We start from the raw sequence: 19,474 nt of genomic DNA on the forward strand, positions 1-19,474 counted from the left end.
AGGCTCAGTAGTTGTGGTGCACGGGCTTAGTTGCTCCGCGACATGTGGGATCTTCCTGGACCAGGGCTCGAACCCATGTCCCCTGCATTGTCAGCCGTATTCTTAACCACTGTGCCACCAGCGAAGCCCTCTTATCCTTGAATTTTTAACATGCATGTTTAACAAAACCCAAACTTAAATAAGGTTTTAGAACACTTGAACTCCAAACTACCCACCCATTTCTATGTTATTCTTATCTGATATTTGGCTTTCTTCTAATTTTAATTACCCCAAATTAGTATTTATTCATTTGCTCAATATGTACAGCTGACCTTTGAACAACGTGGGGGTCCGATTCCCTCCCCACCCCTTGCAGTCAAAAATCTAAGTAGAACTTTACAGTTGGCCCTCTGTATCCTAGGTTCTGCAGCTGCAGATTCAACCAACCTCAGATCGTGTAGTAGTACTGTAGTATGTATTTACTGAAAAAAAAATCTGCGTGTAAGTGGACCCACACTGTTCAAACCCGTGTTGTTCAAGGGTACACTCTGTGTGTATTTTTTTTAATTGTGGTAAAATAGAGATAACATAACACATGACATAAAATTTGCTATCATAATATCTGTACCCCTATGTTCGTTGCAACAATATTCATAGTAGCCAAGATATGGAAACATCTATCCATTAACAGATGAATGGGTAGAGAAAATGTGGCATATATGTACACTGGAATATTATTCAGCCTTAAGAAAGAAGGGAATCCTGACATTTGTGACAACATGGATGAACCTTTAGGACATTATGCTAAATGAAATAAGCCAGTTACAGGACAAATACTACATGATTCTTTTACATGAGGTATTGAAAATAATCAGACTCAAAGAAGCAGGGAGTAGAATGGTGGTTGCCAGGGGCTGGGAGAGAGGGAAATGGGGAATTGTTTTCCAATAGGTACAAAGTTTCTGTTATGTAAGATGAATAAGTTCTAGAGCCCTGTACAACATAGTACCTATATTAACAAAGTGGTACTATGCACTTTAAAATACATTGAGAGTAGATCTCATGTTAGCTGTTCTTACTGGAAAAAAAACACAAAACACAAGGAAGTGTTTGGAGGTGATGGATATGTTTAGTACCTTGGTTATGGTATTGGTATTAACAGATATATGAATATGTCCAAACTGATCAGGACATATACACGTAGATTTGTGCAGGGTTTTTTTGTATCAGATATACCTCAATAAAGGCAAAAAAAATACACAAAAATTTTACCATCTTACCAAGCATTTTTAAGTGTTCAGTGGCATTACATCCATCATGGCTGTGCCACCATCACCATCTGTTTATCCATAGAACTCTTTTTATCTTGCAAAACAGAAACTGTACCCATTAAACAATAACTCCCCATTCCTTCAGTCCCCCAGTTCCAGGCAACCACCATTCTACTTTCTGTCCCTATGAATTTGACTTTACCTCATTATGTACTCTGTGTACCAGATTGTACAGTATTTGTCCTTTTGTGACTGGTTTATGTAACTTAGCATAATGTTCTCAAGGTTCATCCATGTTAAAGCATGTGTCAGAGTTTTCTTCCTTGTTAAGGCTGAATAATATTTCATTGATTGTATATACCACATTTTGTTTATCCATTTATCTGTCAGTGGACAGTTGGATTGTTTGTTTCTTTTGACTATTCCAAATAATGCTGCTACAAACATGGGTGTACAAATACCTGTTCAAGTCCTTGCTTTCAGTTCTTTTAGGTATATATCCACAAGTGGAATTTATGGATCATATAGTAATTCTATTCTTAATTTTTTGACTGCCATACTGTTTTCCCTAGTGGCTATACCAGTTTATCAACATATTTTTTGAGCACCTACTATCAGTGGCAAAAAGACAAAAATAAATCCCTGTTTTCATGTATTTTATATGAGGAGGTGGAAAGACAATATGCATGATAAATTATATAATTTGTTAGTGATAATTGCCATTCGAAAAAAATAGAAACTGTGTGAGGGACAGTAGGAGTATATCCCAAGCATAACACTTCTCAAAATTTATTATAATTGAATGTTTTCTGTTTTATTATTTCTTTTCTGTCATTCAGAGTAAGGATTAGTCTACTCTCTTGTGTATCATTTTTTTCACCATAGATGATAAATTAATGTCATGTGACAATGTCACTGTGACATGAGTATAATTCTCATTTCAAATGACGAGCATGGGAGTTCTATGTTACAACTCTCGTTTATCTCAATTGTCAAGATAGATAGGAAATGGAGTAGCTGGACTTTTAATGCACCTCTCTTTCACACCAAATCTGGGGTTGCTGAAAATCTGAATGTTTTTTGACTCAGCTTTATATCTGTCACTGCATCAGGCCTACACCTTTATGCTTACAAAAGATATTTGAGGAGCAGATATTATGTGAACATCACTATTGTATTCACTTTGTTTCTAGACTCTTAGTGTTTCTATTGGTTCAGCCTGAGTTGCTGAGTCTTTGAGTTTTCTTCCAGACTCCTGCTGTCTCAGCATTTCTGGTCAGTGACTCCAGGGACTGTGAATTACAAGCAAGGAAGCTAATTGTTTGGGACTGTATTAATTATCTATTACTGTGTAATAAGGTACCTCAAAATTTAGTGGCTTAAACAACAATAAACATATTAAACAACAATAAACATTTATTATCTCAGTTTTTGGGGAGTGGAGAGTGACTTAGCTGGGTATTCTGGCTCAGATATTTCATTAAGTTGCAGTCAATTGCTGGCAGGGCTGCAGTCATCAGAAGGCTAATGGGGACTGGAGGATTTGCTTCCAAGATGGCTGGCAAATTGGTGTTGGCTGCGAGCACAAGCCTCTCCCTAAGGCTTGTTGAGTGTCTTCATGGCATGGTGGCTGGCTTCCTTCAAAGTGCGTGATTCAAAAATGTGCAAGACAGGCTTCCCTGGTGGCACAGTGGTTGAGAATCTGCCTGCCAATGCAGGGGACATGGGTTCGAGCCCTGGTCTGGGAGGATCCCACATGCCACGGAGCAACTAGGCCCGTGAGCCACAATTACTGAGCCTGCGCGTCTGGAGCCTGTGCTCCGCAACGAGAGGCCGTGACAGTTAGAGGCCCGCGCACCGCGATGAAGAGTGGCCCACGCTTGCCACAACTAGAGAAAGCCCTCGCACAGAAACGAAGACCCAACACAGCCATAAATAAATTAAAAAAAAAAATGTGCAAGACAGAAACCACGATGTCTTTTATGACCTAACCTTGGAAGTCACACACTGTCATTTCTGCAATATCCTATTGGTTATACAGGTCAACTCTATTCAGTGTGGGAGGGGTATATGAAAGACATGAATACCAGAAGACAACGATCATTGGGGGCCACCTTGGAGGCTGGTTCCCATAGGGATCCAGTGAGAAGACATCAGGTAAATTGGATTTATATCATAAGCCCACAGGTCCTGGCTCCACAAAGATAAGACAGATCTGTGATGTGAGGATAAAGAACCGTGAAGAGCAGGTATCTATCGTGGAAGGAGACCTCCTGATCTGAGACCTTCCCTGGAAGCTGGGGAGTCCTGAGATAGAGTGGACCCTGGAATTGCTAGACCTGCACCCTATCTTAACCCCTCTGTTTAGAGTGGGAAAGGCCTGAATGACATCTCAACCTTCAGAGATCAGCAGTAGCTGTGTGACAACGGAGCGTTTGACCCAGATGATGGAAAGGACAGGTGAGGTGGCTCAGAGATGGGCAGAGTTTAGGAGAGAGTCTGTAAAAAGAGTTACGAAGTTCAGTACTCCTACCAAGAAAGTTCACAAGTTATTGACCGTGTTGACATTTGTTTTTTATTTTATTCACTTGACAACTTTTTTAAAATAAATTTTTAATATAATTCCTATTTTTCTTAAATACATTTAGATTTTTTAAAAAGTACTGTTAAATATATAACTGTAAACAAAAGTTTCCTGTTCCATTCCTTCCATACCCTGGTCCCACTACCCATAGGCAATTACTTGGAACATTTTTTTCTGGATATTCTGGTATTCAGCTCTGCTTTCCTGAATAACATCCTCATACTGCTAATGTTTGAATTCAGTTTTAGATATTTCCTATTGACTTTTGACAGTAGAAATAAGGATTTATCTCTGTTTTCTATCTAACCCCTTCCTCATCACCCTCACCCCACCCCGACTCCCACCCACTCTTCTCCTTGCCCTTCTTTCTAATACGGTGTTTTGTTCGAGGTTGGAGGTTGACCAAATGTCAGGATATGTATGCATTTTCTTTTGAGCTAGTCAGTTTTCCCAGCAAGAAGTCCTAGATTGTTTGAGGAGTATAAGCCAGGACTCCTGCTTTTGGGAGGCAAAGAAAAGAAAAAAGTTGAGGGGAGCACTTCATCTTTCAATCTGACAGCTTTTACTTAATTCCCTTATTTTCTCTACATTGCTTCAACCCCACCTTGTATGTAGTTCCCTGTTTTTCAGCCCCACCCCAAACTCCTGCCTGTAGCAGTACCTAATACCTCCATTCCTGAGCCTTTCAAGTGTTCTGCCATGGTTTCCCCACCCTCACTTAAGCTTCATCTTTCTCTAAGTTAGAAACCAGTCATTTGCTCTCTATCTTTCAAAATTTTGTTGACATCTCTTATCCGCTAAAATCTTCTGTATTCTTTGTCCTTGTGAGATTGTTTCTTTTGTTTCTTTTGTTTTGGTTGTGTTTCAGAGAGAGCAGAAATAAATGCAAGTATTCAGTCTTCCATTTTTAACCTTAAGGCCCTGAAATTTTTAGGGTAAAAAATAAGTCAATTAAGTTATTTTAAAATGTCTTTAGAATTATAACTGCATTTCATTCCATCATATGAATGTTCCACAATGCCTGTAACGTGTCTCTGATTAAAGTTTTTTCCAAATTCTTTACAGTGCTTCATAAATAATTTAATCCTTAAATCTTTGTGGTATTTATTATTATGTACTTTAAAAATCTCCTATTAGGAATAAAATAGCAGGAAACTAGGGAAATAGATTCATTGGGCACCCTAGACTTAGCCCTCCAGAAATTCCCATAGAACCCTGTATGATTAAATTACAAGCCATCTATGTACATTTCAGTGTCTCTGTAGCCTGGTGGTGGTTAATATTTCTCAAAGGTCTGAGGATCATTATAGGTGATCTTATAGCTGGTGCTGAAGATTTCTCTAGTCCTTTATCTGGGGCTCTGAAGTAAACAGATTTTTATTTCTCTTTCCTCAGCTTGGTGTTCTCCAGATTCTGCCCTTTTCAAGGAAGAAGAGGATAGGACCAGTTCTCTTGTACGTTGCTTTTTTTTTGTTATTAATTAATTTATTTTTGACTGCGTTGGATCTTCGTTGCTGTGCGCGGGCTTTTTCTAGTTGCGGCGAGCGGGGGCTACTCTTCATTGCGGTGCACGGGCTTCTCATTGCAGTGGCTTCTCTTGTTGCCAAGCCCGGCCTCTAGGCGTGCGGGCTTCAGTAGTTGCAGCACACCGGCTCAGTAGTTGTAGCACATGGGCTTAGTTGCTCCGCAGCATGTGGGATCCTCCTGGACTAGGGCTGGAACCCGTCTCCCCTGCATTGGCAGGCAGATTCTTAACCACTGCGCCACCATGGAAGTCCCCTCTTGTACGTTTTAAGTATTTATTTGTTTCCTGCATTATTTTACAATGCAGTTGCAATGGGTTACCTTAACCTACCAGTAAGTTGGAAAAAACTAAATCAAAAATCAAGGTGAGGAAAAATACAGCTAGAAGGTCAGGACCTGGGGAAATTTGACATATGGCTATGCAGAAACAGGTCCATACAGGATTATAAAACTTGAGTTCAAATTTGAGGAACTTCCATGGCAGTCCAGTGGTTAAGACTTTCCCTTCCAATGGAGGGGGTGAGGGTTCAATTCCCTGGTCAGGGAGCTGAGACCCCACATTTCTCACAGCCCAAAAAGCAAAACATAAAACAGAAGCAATATTGTAGCAAATTTAATAAAGACTTTAAAAATGGTCCACATACAAAAAATCTTTAAAAAAATTTTTTTGAATATGATCTGGAGAAGCAAAAGCAAACTGAGACATAAAGTTCATCCCATAATTTGCACTACTTATGAGGAAAAAGCTTATAATTCAGGAAAGAAAGCTTTTCATTGGCACCTAGGTCAAAAAGAAATCCAAAATAATTCCATAATTCTTAGGATTTTAAGCTCAGTTTATTAAAAGTCCTTCTTGGCCATAGATTAAAAACTAGAATTATCAGGAAGAGTAAATCGAGTACTTCTTTCAGATGATCCTCCATATATATTTCCTTCAGTTGAGACTTTTTTTTTTTTTTTTAAGAATTATTTATTTATTTATTTTTGGCGTGTTGGGTCTTCGTTTCTGTGCGAGGGCTTTCTCTAATTGTGGCAAGCGGGAGACACTCTTAATCGCGGTGCGCGGGCCTCTCATTATCGCGGCCTCTCTTGTTGCAGAGCACAGGCTCCAGACGCGCAGGCTCAGTTGTTGTGGCTCACGGGCCCAGTTGCTCTGCAGCATGTGGGATCTTCCCAGACCAGGGCTCGAACCCGTGTCTCCTGCATTGGCAGGCAGATTCTCAACCACTGCGCCACCAGGAAAGCCCGAGACTTTTTAAGTTGAGCTAAAATATATACTAAAATTCTGTGGCAGAATTTTTATAGTTCTGGTATCTGTAACTCTCCACGTCTTTTTTTTATGGTCTCAAAAGATACAGTATTCTTCATCTTCTTACAAAATGACTCATTTTCCTCTGCTGTTGATTCTTTTTGTTTCCAACACTGGAATCCCTCATACTTCTGTATTTTAAATATTTTCCACTGCCTCTTTTTCCTCAGCTCATATCTTTTCCATCCTGAAACACATACACACTTCTATTGACCATATGATTCTGTGGCTTATCCAGTTATTTCTCCTTTTGGCAGAGTGGTTTTCTGGGCCTAGACAGACTTGGGTTCAAATCTTGGCTCAGTGACTTACTAAGTGCATGATTATGGGCAAGTTTCTTAATCTCTTTGGCCTTAGTTACATCATCTGTAAGTGGGGATAATAATAATACTTACCCCATAGGAATATTGAGAGGGTTAAATGCATAGTAAGTGCTCCATAAATGATAAATATTGTTAATAATTATTAGCTATATAAATCTTTCTACCTGAAAAGGTCTTTGAATGTGTTCGCTGTATTCATTGACCTACTTTTTTACTTTAACATATGAAACTGATAAGATAAAAGAGTAGATGCCTCATTTGTGTTCACAAAATTAATCCTTCTCTTCAATAAAACTACCATAAACACTGTAATAAGGCAAAACTGGAAACAGTTTTTGTAATACATATGCAGAAATATACTAGCAATTCTTAAAAACCAATAATTAAGAAAATAGAAAATTGGGTGAAGAACATGAGCAAGCAGTTGGAAAAAATGCAAGTGGCCAATAAATATTTTAAAATAAAAATGTCACAAAAAAAAAAGACTATTCAGATTTGTAGATACATTTTTTAGATGTATTTTGAATTAGTGGGTAATGACCATCTTTTATGAGAGGATTCCAAATAATTAGTTCACATGTGAATTTTCCTTATAAAGTAAAATGCTGGAGATAAGGAGTTGTGATCTACAAATAGGACACTCTATTAGCTTTCAAAAACTTCATTCAGTTCCTTTCAGACACTAGAGCCAGACATCTTGGTCTGGACTATCAAACAGAAATGGACTGCCTATGTTTCTGGGCATTCATTCTAGAATATGAATGTAAATATATTCCGTGGCAGCTTTTATTTATATTTGAATAGACTACCCAGCAGCTAGAAAAATCTTCTACAGCAATAAGTATAATAGCTTTACTGAGTACCTATTATGTGCCAGGTATATTGTGCTATAAGCTTAACATAGCTTATTTCATGTAATCATTATCAGAAGTGTGTAAGGTAGATATTATTTTAATTTTTACAGAGAAAGGAAGTGAAGCACAGAGATTAAGAAACTTACATAACTTCATGCATCTAGTGTGCAGTAAAGCCAGGATTCAAACCCATGCAACCTGACTCTAGGACCACACTCTTATGATACTGTACAAATGGAAATCCACTCATGAGTGAAGAAATGCAAATTTTGCCAATTGACTGTTCATATTATTTGTCCATTTTATGCCATTAGTCCTTTTTCTACTTGAAATTAAGGGATTTTAAGAATGCCTGCTTCAGCATTAGGATTTATGGAGATATCTTCTTCTAATTTGTCACTTATATGTTATCGTGTATCTTTTGTTGTATATAAACTTTAAATTTGGATAGTTTCATCTAACATATGATAAGTTTGTGCATACAGTAAGAATTCAGTCAAAATTAATATGCAACATTAATTTTTATTGTTGTTGTTAAACTTGGGAAACATTTATTTTTACTTTCCCATATCAGCAATCATGGATATAAGTGGTTAAATCTTGTATCTCCTCAGGAAGACATAGCACTGTTGAGTGACTATTATTACATTCCATGGAGAACTTCAGTCTTTGGTCACAGCATTAAGAGCTCCTGGTTTTGGTCTCATAAGCCCTCTTTGAAATGACATATGCAACATTAATGTTTAATGGTCTTCTTTCATGAGTTGCCAATGTTGGTATTTTATAAGATATCTTTCCTAATGTTATGTTACAGTTTCTTTTCAAAGCTTTGCTTTTCATATTTAGTCTTTGATCCAACTGGAATTCAATTTTGTAATTGGTCCAAGGTAGGAATTTACTGATAATTATATCAGTAAAATTATTTTTGCATGTAGGTGACCAGTGTTCCAATACCATTTGTTAAATAGATCTTTACTTTGTGATGCCACCTTTATAATATACATGCTTAATCGTTTCTAGGTTCTTTATTCTGTTTCTTTAATCTATTTGTCTACATCTATACCAGTACTATGCTCTGTGTGTGTGTGTGTGTGTGTGTGTGTGTGTTTACATTGTCTTAACTACTTTAACTTTATAATAACCCTGTTTGCTTGGCAGGGATTTCCCCACTTCCCACTACACAAATGTTCCAGTTTTAAAAAATTTCTCAGCTACTTTGGGACCTCTGTGCTTTCATTTGAATTTTAGAATCAGTTTATCTAGCTCTAAGGAAAAAATGCTGTTGGGATTTTAATTGGAATTGCAAAGAATTGTAGACTACAGACCTTCCTGACTTACATCCTGATAAACCCATCATAACTTGAAAATAGCATAAATTGAAAATACATTTAATACACCTAACCTACCAAACATCATAGCTTAGTTTAGCCTACCTTAAATATGCTGAGAACACTTACATTAGCCTTCAATCATCTAACACAAAGCCTATTTGATAATAAAGTGTTGAATATCTCATGTGATGTATTGACTGCTGTACTGAAAATGAAAAACAGAATGGTTTAATGGGTATAGAATGGTTTTAAGGGTGTACTGGTTGTTTACCCATGTGATCACATGGCTGACTGGGAGCTATGGCTTGTTGCCGCTGCCCGGCATCACCAGAGAGTATCATACCACATAAAGCTAGCCTGAGAAAAGATCAAAACTTAAAATTCAAGGTATCTATGTTTTCTGTGTGTATCACTTTTGCACCATTGTAAAGTCGAAAATTCATAAGTTAAACTATCTTAGGTTGGGGACTGTCTGTAATTGGAGAAGAATTGAGTGAAACATTTTTTTCTGTCTATCAGAAAGATGTTTCAATTTAAGGAAATCCATTAATATAATTTATCATATTCAAAAAAATATATAATCAGCTCCATAGAGCTACTAATTTTTTTTTAAATCAGAATTTGAGATTTTTTAAAGAGGATCTATTTATAAAATAGAAGTAAAAGGACACTTCCTTAACATGATATTTTAAAAAATTATTCTACACACATACTAAGCTAAAGGCCAGAACCATGTTTCCTGCGGGAAATGATACATATTCCTACTAAAGTCAGGAACATAACCAGATTACTCATGGTACCACATTTATTTACTGTAATTCTATATGCATATAGAAAAGAAAAAAAAGATAAAAATTGGGAAGGTGCATACAAAATTATATCTAGGCGATACAATTATGTATGTGGGCAGTTGAAGAGGAAACAAGAGAATTCAATACAGTATGGAAACAAAATTAATGTACAGAAATCAACAGCATTTCTATATACAAACCACTAACCAGTTCAAAAGTAAAATGGAAGGTGGGAATTCCCTGGTGGTCCAGGGGTTAGGACTCGGTGCTTTCACTGCCATGGCCCAGGTTCATTCCCTGGTCGGGGAACTAATATCCTGCAAACCTCACGGTGCAGCCAAAAAAAATTAAAATTAAAAAATAAATACAATGGAAGAAAAATGTTAAGAGTAGAAACAAAATCCTAAAGGAAAAAAAAAATGTATCTGATGTATATGGGAGAAAGAAACCTTTAAAGCATTACTGAGACCTAAAAGAGGATTTGAATAAATTTTTAATACATACTTTTTTTGGAAAAGATCATCATTATTAAATCAATATAAATTCTCTTTAATCTTGAGATTTATTGGAATCTCAAATATTCTAAATATTATTTTTAAGGCAAGTCTATTCAAGCTGAGTGTAGAAGACATTTGAAAAATAAGTGTGTAAAATATCCAAGAAAAAATATGAAAAATGTTATGTGTTATACTCTAAGTTTTAAAAAGAAGAATATTCGGGCTTCCCTGGTGGCGCAGTGGTTGAGAATCTGCCTGCTAATGCAGGGGACACGGGTTCGAGCCCTGGTCTGGGAAGATCCCACATGCCGCGGAGCAACTAGGCCCGTGAGCCACCACTACTGAGCCTGTGCGTCTGGAGCCTGTGCTCCGCAACAAGAGAGGCCGCGATAGTGAGAGGCCCGCACACCGTGATGAAGAGTGGCCCCCGCTTGCCACAACTAGAGAAAGCCCTCGCACAGAAACGAAGACCCAACACAGCCAAAAATAAATAAATAAATTAATTAATTAAAAAAAAAAAAAAGAATATTCGTTTAATGTTTGTGTGACTTTAAGGAAAAAAAAAAACTTTTACAAAAAGTTGCCGGTCAGAAAGAAAAAAGTTGCCAGTCAGCATATATACCATAGAACTAACATGTAATTACCTTTATGCCTTCACTGTAAACTTTGTTATTTTTAAAAAAAGATTTATCATATTAAGTATCATAAAAATGAAGGAGAGGAAACTGCTGTGATACCAGCAGGACCTCTGGAAATGCTAAGGCTTCCTGCCAGGGCCCAGGAGATACTCATCTTTTTCTTGGTTCTGTCTGACAGGAGGAGGAATAAAATTTAATGACACGAACTGTGAATTTGTGTTTTTTAACAATCCTCTTTGTTCCTTGCTCCTAATATGGAATTCTTGACATATGTATGTAAAGAGAGTCAGCATCTTAGGAAAATAGACTATTTGTTCTAAAGCACTGATTCATCATTTTATACAGTTAGAAATTAACCCATATTTACTTTTGTTACTTGTTTTATAATTTTTGGCAGGAGTACAATTTTTTTTTTTGGTATGAAATTTATGCTAATTTACTAGTTAGTGGGAAAGATGTTTTAATGCTAATTTACTAGCACTAGTAGAAAATATATTTTCTTTGTTGTTGTTCTTCCCTAGTTTTTTTAGTGGTTCATATTCCATAGGGGTTATCTATTCCTGAAACATTTATTGAATGATTATTGGGTGCCAACCTCAGTTCTGAGTGCTTCACAGTTTTTGGTCTCATTTAGTCCTCATAACACCCCTTGGAGGAAAACGCCACTTTACAGATGAGGCTCAAATTTGGCTATTTGTCAATTTTAGTTTAAAAAAAAACTTTTTTTTGTTTTTGGCTGCGCTGTGAGGCTTGTGGGATCTTAGTTCCCAACCAGGGATTGAACCCGAGCCATGGCAGTGAAAGCACCGAGTCCTAACCACTGGACTGGCAGGGAATTCCCACACGATTAAATTTTGAAGCCAGGATTTGAACTCATGATGTCAGACTCTACAGCCTGTTAACCAGTAAAAATATCTAAATCCAGCTCCATTTTGAGAGCCTAATTCTTTGAAAAATTTTCAATCAGGTATCTTTTCAGCTTTTCTGCTGCTTTTATGAGACCTTTATGCTCATGCAGGTTGACTATGTGGGCTTTGGGTTCTGCTTTGGGCTGCAGATCACCTGGCCCTGACTCAGGCTGTGGCATGGGCACATCTCCTCCACGTGCGTTCATTCAGGTGAAAGAGCAGCAGCTTTCTGGGGCAGGGTCTTCACTTGCCTGATCACTGGAGTACATGAACCAAGTCAAGGATGTGTTTAAAAACAAAATTCAACTGATTACATTTTGAAGATCTTATTGGCTTTATTCAATGATTCATGAGTCAGGGAACATCCAATCTAGCAGATACATAGAACTCTGAGGAGCTGTACCAAGTCAAAGACCTTTATAGGCAGAAGGGAGTGGGAATAAGGAAGTTATAGTAGCAAAAAGTGGATTGGTTCTGGCCAGGTTACTTTCCTTTAGGGGATGATAGGGTCTATCAGGCAGATTACCTCACTAACGCTGATCAGGTGATTCCTGCTTGACTAGTTTAAGGTTTTATTTCTAGGAGAGGCTGAAATTGTAGGTAAGTCTCAGTTTGGTGACATGAGGCTTAGCATAAGTGACTCCATTTTGGACCTGTTGTCTTGTTTTTAACAGGTATAAGCGCGTTTCAGGCCTCTACTCACATCATGTTCACTGACATTCCTTTAGCTCTAACAAATGGCTCATTCAGGGCCCACACTGGGGGATGGGACATTAGCTAGAGACACAAATGAATATTTGTGGAATAATAATCAAGTTAATCAGTAACATTTTCTGATGGAATTATTTTTATTGGAATTTTTTTAAAACTTGAAATACATTGAAACGGTCTCACAACCTAAAAAAAACTTTGTTGACATATAAGTCACATACCATAAAATTGACACATTTAAAGTATACAATTCAATGATTTTTAGTATGAGTTGCCATTACCACAATCAATGTTAGAACATTTCATCACCCTAAAAAGGAACTCTGTACCCATGAGCTATCACTTCCCATTTCCCCCCAAGTCTCCTTTGTACTTTCTGTTTCTATGGATTTGCCTATTCTGGACATTCATATAAATGGAATCATATAATATATGGTCCTTTGTGACTGTTTTCTTTCACTCAGCATAATGTTTTCAAGCCTCATCCATTTTGTAGCTTGTATCAGTACTTTGTTTCTTTTTATTTCCAAATAGTATTCTCTTATATGAATATGACTTTTTTTATAAATGTATTTATTTATTTATATTTTATTTTTTTGGCTGTGTTGGGTCTTCGTTGTGGCAAGTGGGGGCTACTCATCGTTGTGGTGCATGGGCTTCCCATTGCAGTGGCTTCTGTTGTTGCGGAGCATGGGCTCTAGGCATGTGGGCTTCAGTAACTGTGGCACAGGGGCTCAGTAGTTGTCGCTCATGGGCTCTAGAGCTCAGGCTCAGTAGTTGCGGTGCATGGCTTAGTTGCTCCACAGCATGTGGGATCTTCCTGGACCAGGGCTCGAACCCATGTCCCCTGCATTGGCAGGCAGATTCTTAACCACTGCGCCACCAGGAAAGTCCTGAATATGACATATTTTATTTATCTTTTTATCAGTTAATGGACATTTGAATTATTTCCACTTTTTGGCTATTACAAATAATGTAGCTAAGAACATTTGTGTACAAGTTTTTATGTGGGCATATATTTTTAGTTCTCTCATTATATGTAGTGGAATTGCTAGCTTATACAGTAACTCTACATTTAACTTTTTAAGGAACTGCCCCACTATTTTACACAACAGTTGTACCATCTTACGTTTCCACCAGCAGTGGATGAGGATTCTAGTCTCTCCACATCCTCATCAACACTTATCTGTCCTTTTGATTATAACCATCTAGTGGTTGTGAAGTGATATTTCATTGTGATTTTGATTTACGTGTACCTGGTAATTAGTGATGTTGAGCATCTTTTCATGTGCTTATTGGCCATTTGTATATCTTCTTTGAAGAAATGTTTATTTAGATCCTTTGCCCATTTTTTAATTGGTTTGTCTTTTTATTATTTAATTGTAAGAGATCTTCATATATATTCTAGATATGTTTCTTATCTGGTATATGATCTGTAAATATTTTCTCCCAGCCTATGGGTTGTCTTTTCACTTTCTTGATGATGTCCTTGAAAGCACAAGATTTTTACATTTTTCTGATGTCCATTTTTATTTAATTTTCTTTTGTTGCTTGTGCTTTTGGTGTCATATCTAAAAAAACCATTGCCTATCCACAGTTACAATTTACCCTTTTTTTTCATTCGTTTTTTCCTTTCACATAGTCATAATATCTCAATTTTATTTCAACTCCAAGTTTTTTTTTTTTCCATTTGTGTTTTTGGGTTTTCTTTTATTCTGGTTCCTTGGCAATGTATATAGCTTTTAGATTAGATCTTCATTCTCCATCCTTCATGTTTGTATCATCTCTCAACATTTTCATCTCTGGTGTATGGGGCTGGGTCCTGGGCCCCCTGGTGGACAGGGTCATGTCCAGGGGTGGCTGTGGGCTCAAAGAATCTTAAGGCAGCCTGCTTGCTGGTGGATGGGTCTGTGTCCCTGCCTGGCTAATTGGTGGGCCTTAGGAGTCACAGTACTTTTGCCTACAAACTTGTGGGCAGTGTGGAGCTGAGTCCCAAGGCTAATAAGCTACAGAGAAGATTCCAAAATGGCACTTGCCAGCACCAGTGTCCATGTGGTTGAACGAACTCCCCAAAGTGGCTGCTGCCAGTTTCTATGTCCCCAGGGTGAGCTCAAGTTGCATCCTGCCTCTCCAGAAGACTCTCCAAGGTCAGCAGCGGGGTCTGAACCAGGCTCCTTTCAAATTCCTGCTGCTCCCCTGAGTCCCAGAGCACGTGAGATTTTGTGTGCGCCCTCTAAGAGTGGAGTCTCTGTTTCCTACAATCCTCTGGGTCACCTGAAAATAAGCCCCACTGGCCTTCAAAGCCAAATGCTCTGGGGGCTTGTCTTCCCCAGTGCAGGATCCTCAGGCTCTAGAGCCCGATGTGGGGCTCAGACCCCTTGCTCCTTGTGGAAAACCTCTGCAATTGTAATTATTCTCCCATTTGTGTGTTTCCCATCCAGGAGTATGGGTCTTGACTATACGTTGACTCTACCACTCCTACCCATCTTGTTGTGGTTCGTTCTCTTTATAGGTTTCAGTCTTTCTCATCAACAGTTGCTCTGTAAATAGCTGTAATTTTGGTGTGCCCATGAGAGGATGTGAGCTCAGGGTCTTTCTACTCCACCATCTTGAGCAGTATTTTATTCTTTCTGATGCTATTGTAAATGGGATTTGTTTTCCTTGATTTCATTTTTGGATGTTCACTGCAAATGTGTAGTTATACAATTGGGTTTTTACTATTGATCTTATATTCTGCAACCTTGCTGAAGTTGTTTATTAGTTCTAATAAAATTTTAGTGGATTTTTTATGTTTTCTGAAAATCATGTCATCTGAAAATAGAGATGGTTGTATTTTCTCCTTCCCAATCTGGATACCTTTTATTTTCTTGCCTAATTGCTCTATTTAGAACCTTCACTGCAATGTTAATAGAAGTGGTAAGAATGTACATCCTTGTCTTGTTCTTGACCATAAGGGGAAAGCATCTAGTCTTTCACATTTAGTATGATGTTAGCTGTGGGGTGTTTGTAGATGTCTTATAACACATTGAGGAAGTTCCTCTTTTTCGCTAGTTTGTTGAGTGTTTTTCTCATGAAAAGGTATTGAGTTTTTTCAAGTGCTTTTTCTGCATCTGTTGAGATGATCGTATGGATTTGTTCTTTATTCTATTGGCATCGAGTATTACATTAGTTTATTTTCAGATGTTAAATCAGTATTGCATTCCTGGGATAAATCCCACTTGGTGATGGCACATAATCCTTTATATATTTTTTTGTTTGTTTGTTTTTAAAGAGCAATTTCAGGTTCATGGCAAAGTTGAGAGGAAGGTACAGGAATTCCCCATATACCCTTTGCCCCCACACATGCATAGCCTCCCCCATTATCAGCATCCCCCATCAGAGTGGTACATTGTTATAATTGATGGACCGATACTGACACATCATAATCACCCAAAGTCTAATAGTTTACATGCAGGCTCACTCTTGGTGTTGTATAATCTATGGATTTGGACAAATGTATATACATGTGTCTGTCATTATAGTATCATACAGAGTATTTTCACTGACCTAAAAATCCTCTCTGCTCTGTCTAGTCATTGCTCTCCTCTCCTCCAGCCCCTGGTATCCACTAATCTTATTACTGTCTCTGTAGTTTTGCCTTTTCCAGAATGTCATATAGTGGAATCATACTGTATATAGCCTTTTCAAGTCAGCTTCTTTCACTTAGTTATATGCATTTAAGGTTCCTCCATGTGTTTTCCTGGTTTGATAGCACATTTCTTTTTAGCATTGAGTAATATTCCTTTATCTGGATGTACCACAATTTATTTATCCATTCACCTACTAAGGGACGTCTTGATTGCTTCCAGGTGTTGACAATTATGAATTAAAGCTGTTATAAACATCTGTGTTCCCTTTTTATATATTGTTAGATTAAATTAGTTAACATTTTGTTGAGGATTTTTACCTCTGTATTAATAAAAGATAGTGATCTGTAGTTTTCTTTTTTTTTTTTTTTTTTTGTCTGTGTCTGGTATATCAGGGTAATACTGGCCTCATAGAAGGAGTGTTCACTCCTCTTCTATTTTGGGAGATTTTGTGAAGTATTGGTATTAACTGTTCTTTGGTGTTTGGTAGAATTTACCAGTGAAGCCATCTAGCCCTGAGCTTTTTTTTGTGGGTAGTTTTTTGATTACTAATTGAATCTCTTTACTTGATACAGGGTTATTCAGATTTTCTTTTTTTCTGTCCTTGTGCAGTTTCATTACTTTGTGTCTTTCTAGGAATTTGTCCATTTCATCTAAATCATCTAATTTGTTACCATACTGTTTTTCATAATATTCCACTATAATCCTTTTTAATCCTGTAAGGTTAGTAGTAATGTCTCCTCTTTCATTCCTGAGTTTAATGCTTTGAGCATTCTCTCTTTTTCTTGGTCAGTCAACTTAAAGGTTTGTCAATTTTGTTGATCTTTTCAAGGAACCAATTTTTGGTCTTATTGATTCTTTCTATTATTTTTCTGTTCTCTATTTTATTGATTTCCTTTTTAAAATATTTATTTATTTATTTGGCTGTGTCAGTTCTTAGTTGCGGCACATGGGCTCTTTGTTGCGGCGCGCAGGCTCCAGAGCACGTGGACTCTGTTGTTGTGGCACATGGGCTCTAGTTGAGGCATATGGGCTCTCTAGTTGTGGTGCGCAGGCTCAGTAGTTGTGGCATGCAGGCTCATTTGCCCCGCAGCATGTGGGATCTTAGTTCCCTGACCAGGGATCGAACCCGTGTCCCCTGCATTGGAAGGTGGATTCTTAACCACTGGACCACCAGGGAAGTCCCCAGTTTTTGTATTAAAGTCTGTTTTGTCTAATATTAGTATATTCACTCCAGCATTTTTATGGTTATTCTTTGCATGATATATCTTTTCCCGTCAATTTATTTCAACTTATTTTTACGTTTGAACCTAAAGTATGTCTCCTATAGACAGCATATAGTTTGATCTTGTTTTTCTATCCAGTCTGACAGTCTCTGCCTTTTTGATTGTTAAATCCATTTACCACTAATGTTGACACTAAATTATGTCTGTCATTTTCCTTTCTCTTCTCCATGTCTCATGTCTTTTTTTTTTTACATTAGAAAAGGCACTCCTCATGTATTTAATTTAATTAATTAATTTATTTGTTAACATCTTTATTGGAGTATAATTGCTTTACAATGGTGTGTTAGTTTCTGCTGTATAACAAAGTGAATCAGCTATATGTATACATATATCCCCATATCCCCTCCCTCTTGCGCCTCCCTCCCTCCCACCCTCCCTATCCCACCCCTCTAGGTGGTCACAGAGCACTGAGCTGATCTCCCTGTGCTATGCCACTGCTTCCCACTAGCTGTCTGTTTTACATTTGGTAGTGTGTATATGTCCATGCTACTCTCTCACTTCATCCCAGCTTACCCTTCCCCCTCCCCATGTCCTCAAGTCCATTCTCTACGTCTGAATCTTTATTCCTGTCCTGCCCCTAGGTTCATGAGAACCTTTTTTTTTTTTTTTAGATTCCATATATGTGTTAGCATACAGTATTTGTTTTTCTCTTTCTGACTTACTTCACTCTGTATGACAGACTCTAGGTCCATCCACCTCACTACAAATAACTCAGTTTAGTTCCTTTTTATGGCTGAGTAATATTCCATTGTATATATGTGCCACATCTTCTTTATCCATTCGTCTGTTGATGGACATTTAGGTTGCTTCCATGTCCTGGCTATTGTAAATAGTAAAATTTTTTGTTCTAATTCTTTGAGGAATGTCACTGGTATTTTGATAGGGCTTGCATTGAATCTGTAGATTGTTTTGGGTAGTATAGTCTTTTCACAATATTGATTCTTCTAATCCAAGAACATGGTATATTTCTCCATCTGTTTATGTCATCTTTGATTTCTTTCATCAGTGTCTTATGGTTTTCTGAATACAAATCTTTCACCTCCTTAGGCAGGTTTATTCCTAGGTGTTTTATTCTTTTGTTGCAATCGTGAATGGAATTTTTCCTTAATTCCTCTTTCTGATTTTTCATTGTTGGTGTATAGGAATGCCAGAGATTTCTGTGCATTAATTTTGTATCCTGCATCCTTACCAAATTCATTGATTAGTTCTAGTAGTTTTCTGGTGGCATCTTTAGGATTTTCTATGTATAGTATCATGTCATCGGCAAACAGTGACAGTTTTACTTCTTCTTTTCCAGTTTGTATTTCTTTCATTTCTTTTTCTTCTCTGATTGCTGTGGATAGGACTTCCAAAACTATGTTGAATAAGAGTGGCGAGAGTGGACATCCTTGTCTTGTTCCTGATCTTAGTGGAAATGCTTTCAGTTTTTCACCATTGAGTGTGATGCTTGCTGTGGGTTTGTCATATATGGCCTTTATTATGTTGAGGTAGGTTCCCTCTATGCCCACTCTCTGGAGAGTTTTTATCATAAATGGGTGTTGAATTTTGTCAAAAGCTTTTTCTGCATCTATTGAGATGATCATATGGTTTTTATTCCTTAATTTGTTAATGTGGTGTATCACATTGATTGATTTATGTATATTGAAGAATCCTTACATCCCTGGGATAAATCCCACTTGATCATGGCATATGGTCCTTTTAATGTGCTGTTGGATTCTGTTTGCTAATATTTTGTTGAGGATTTTTGCCTCTATGTTCATCAGTGATATTGGTCTATAATTTTCTTTTTTTGTGATATCTTTTTCTGGTTTTGGTATCAGGGTGATGGTGGCTTTGTAGAAT

General features: G+C 37.5%; 1 protein-coding gene and 1 non-coding gene across 13 annotated transcripts in view; one reads left to right on the forward strand and one right to left on the reverse strand.

Annotated features, from left to right (window-relative positions):
• ZNF568 (zinc finger protein 568) overlaps positions 1 to 19,474 on the forward strand; it is a 40,519-nt gene that overhangs the window by 1,867 nt on the left and 19,178 nt on the right. For 5 of the 12 annotated variants that reach the window (XM_059906239.1, XM_059906233.1, XM_059906238.1 and 2 more), the window contains 2 exons: positions 3,431 to 3,710; positions 5,230 to 5,288. In XM_059906239.1, the coding sequence (XP_059762222.1) occupies positions 3,635 to 3,710; positions 5,230 to 5,288 (135 nt within the window). In that variant the 5' untranslated portion in view covers positions 3,431 to 3,634. Of the gene's footprint in view, positions 1 to 740; positions 3,711 to 5,229; positions 5,289 to 19,474 lie in introns of those variants that run through there. The other 7 variants (XM_059906240.1, XM_059906236.1, XM_059906235.1 and 4 more) reach the window with 5 other exon arrangements.
• LOC132354453 (small nucleolar RNA SNORA25) lies at positions 8,443 to 8,572 on the reverse strand. Its single transcript, XR_009499316.1, has one exon. It is a non-coding gene; the product is annotated as a small nucleolar RNA SNORA25 (small nucleolar RNA).

This window comes from Balaenoptera ricei, chromosome 19 (genome assembly GCF_028023285.1).
Source record: "Balaenoptera ricei isolate mBalRic1 chromosome 19, mBalRic1.hap2, whole genome shotgun sequence".
NCBI classification, from domain to species: domain Eukaryota; kingdom Metazoa; phylum Chordata; class Mammalia; order Artiodactyla; family Balaenopteridae; genus Balaenoptera; species Balaenoptera ricei.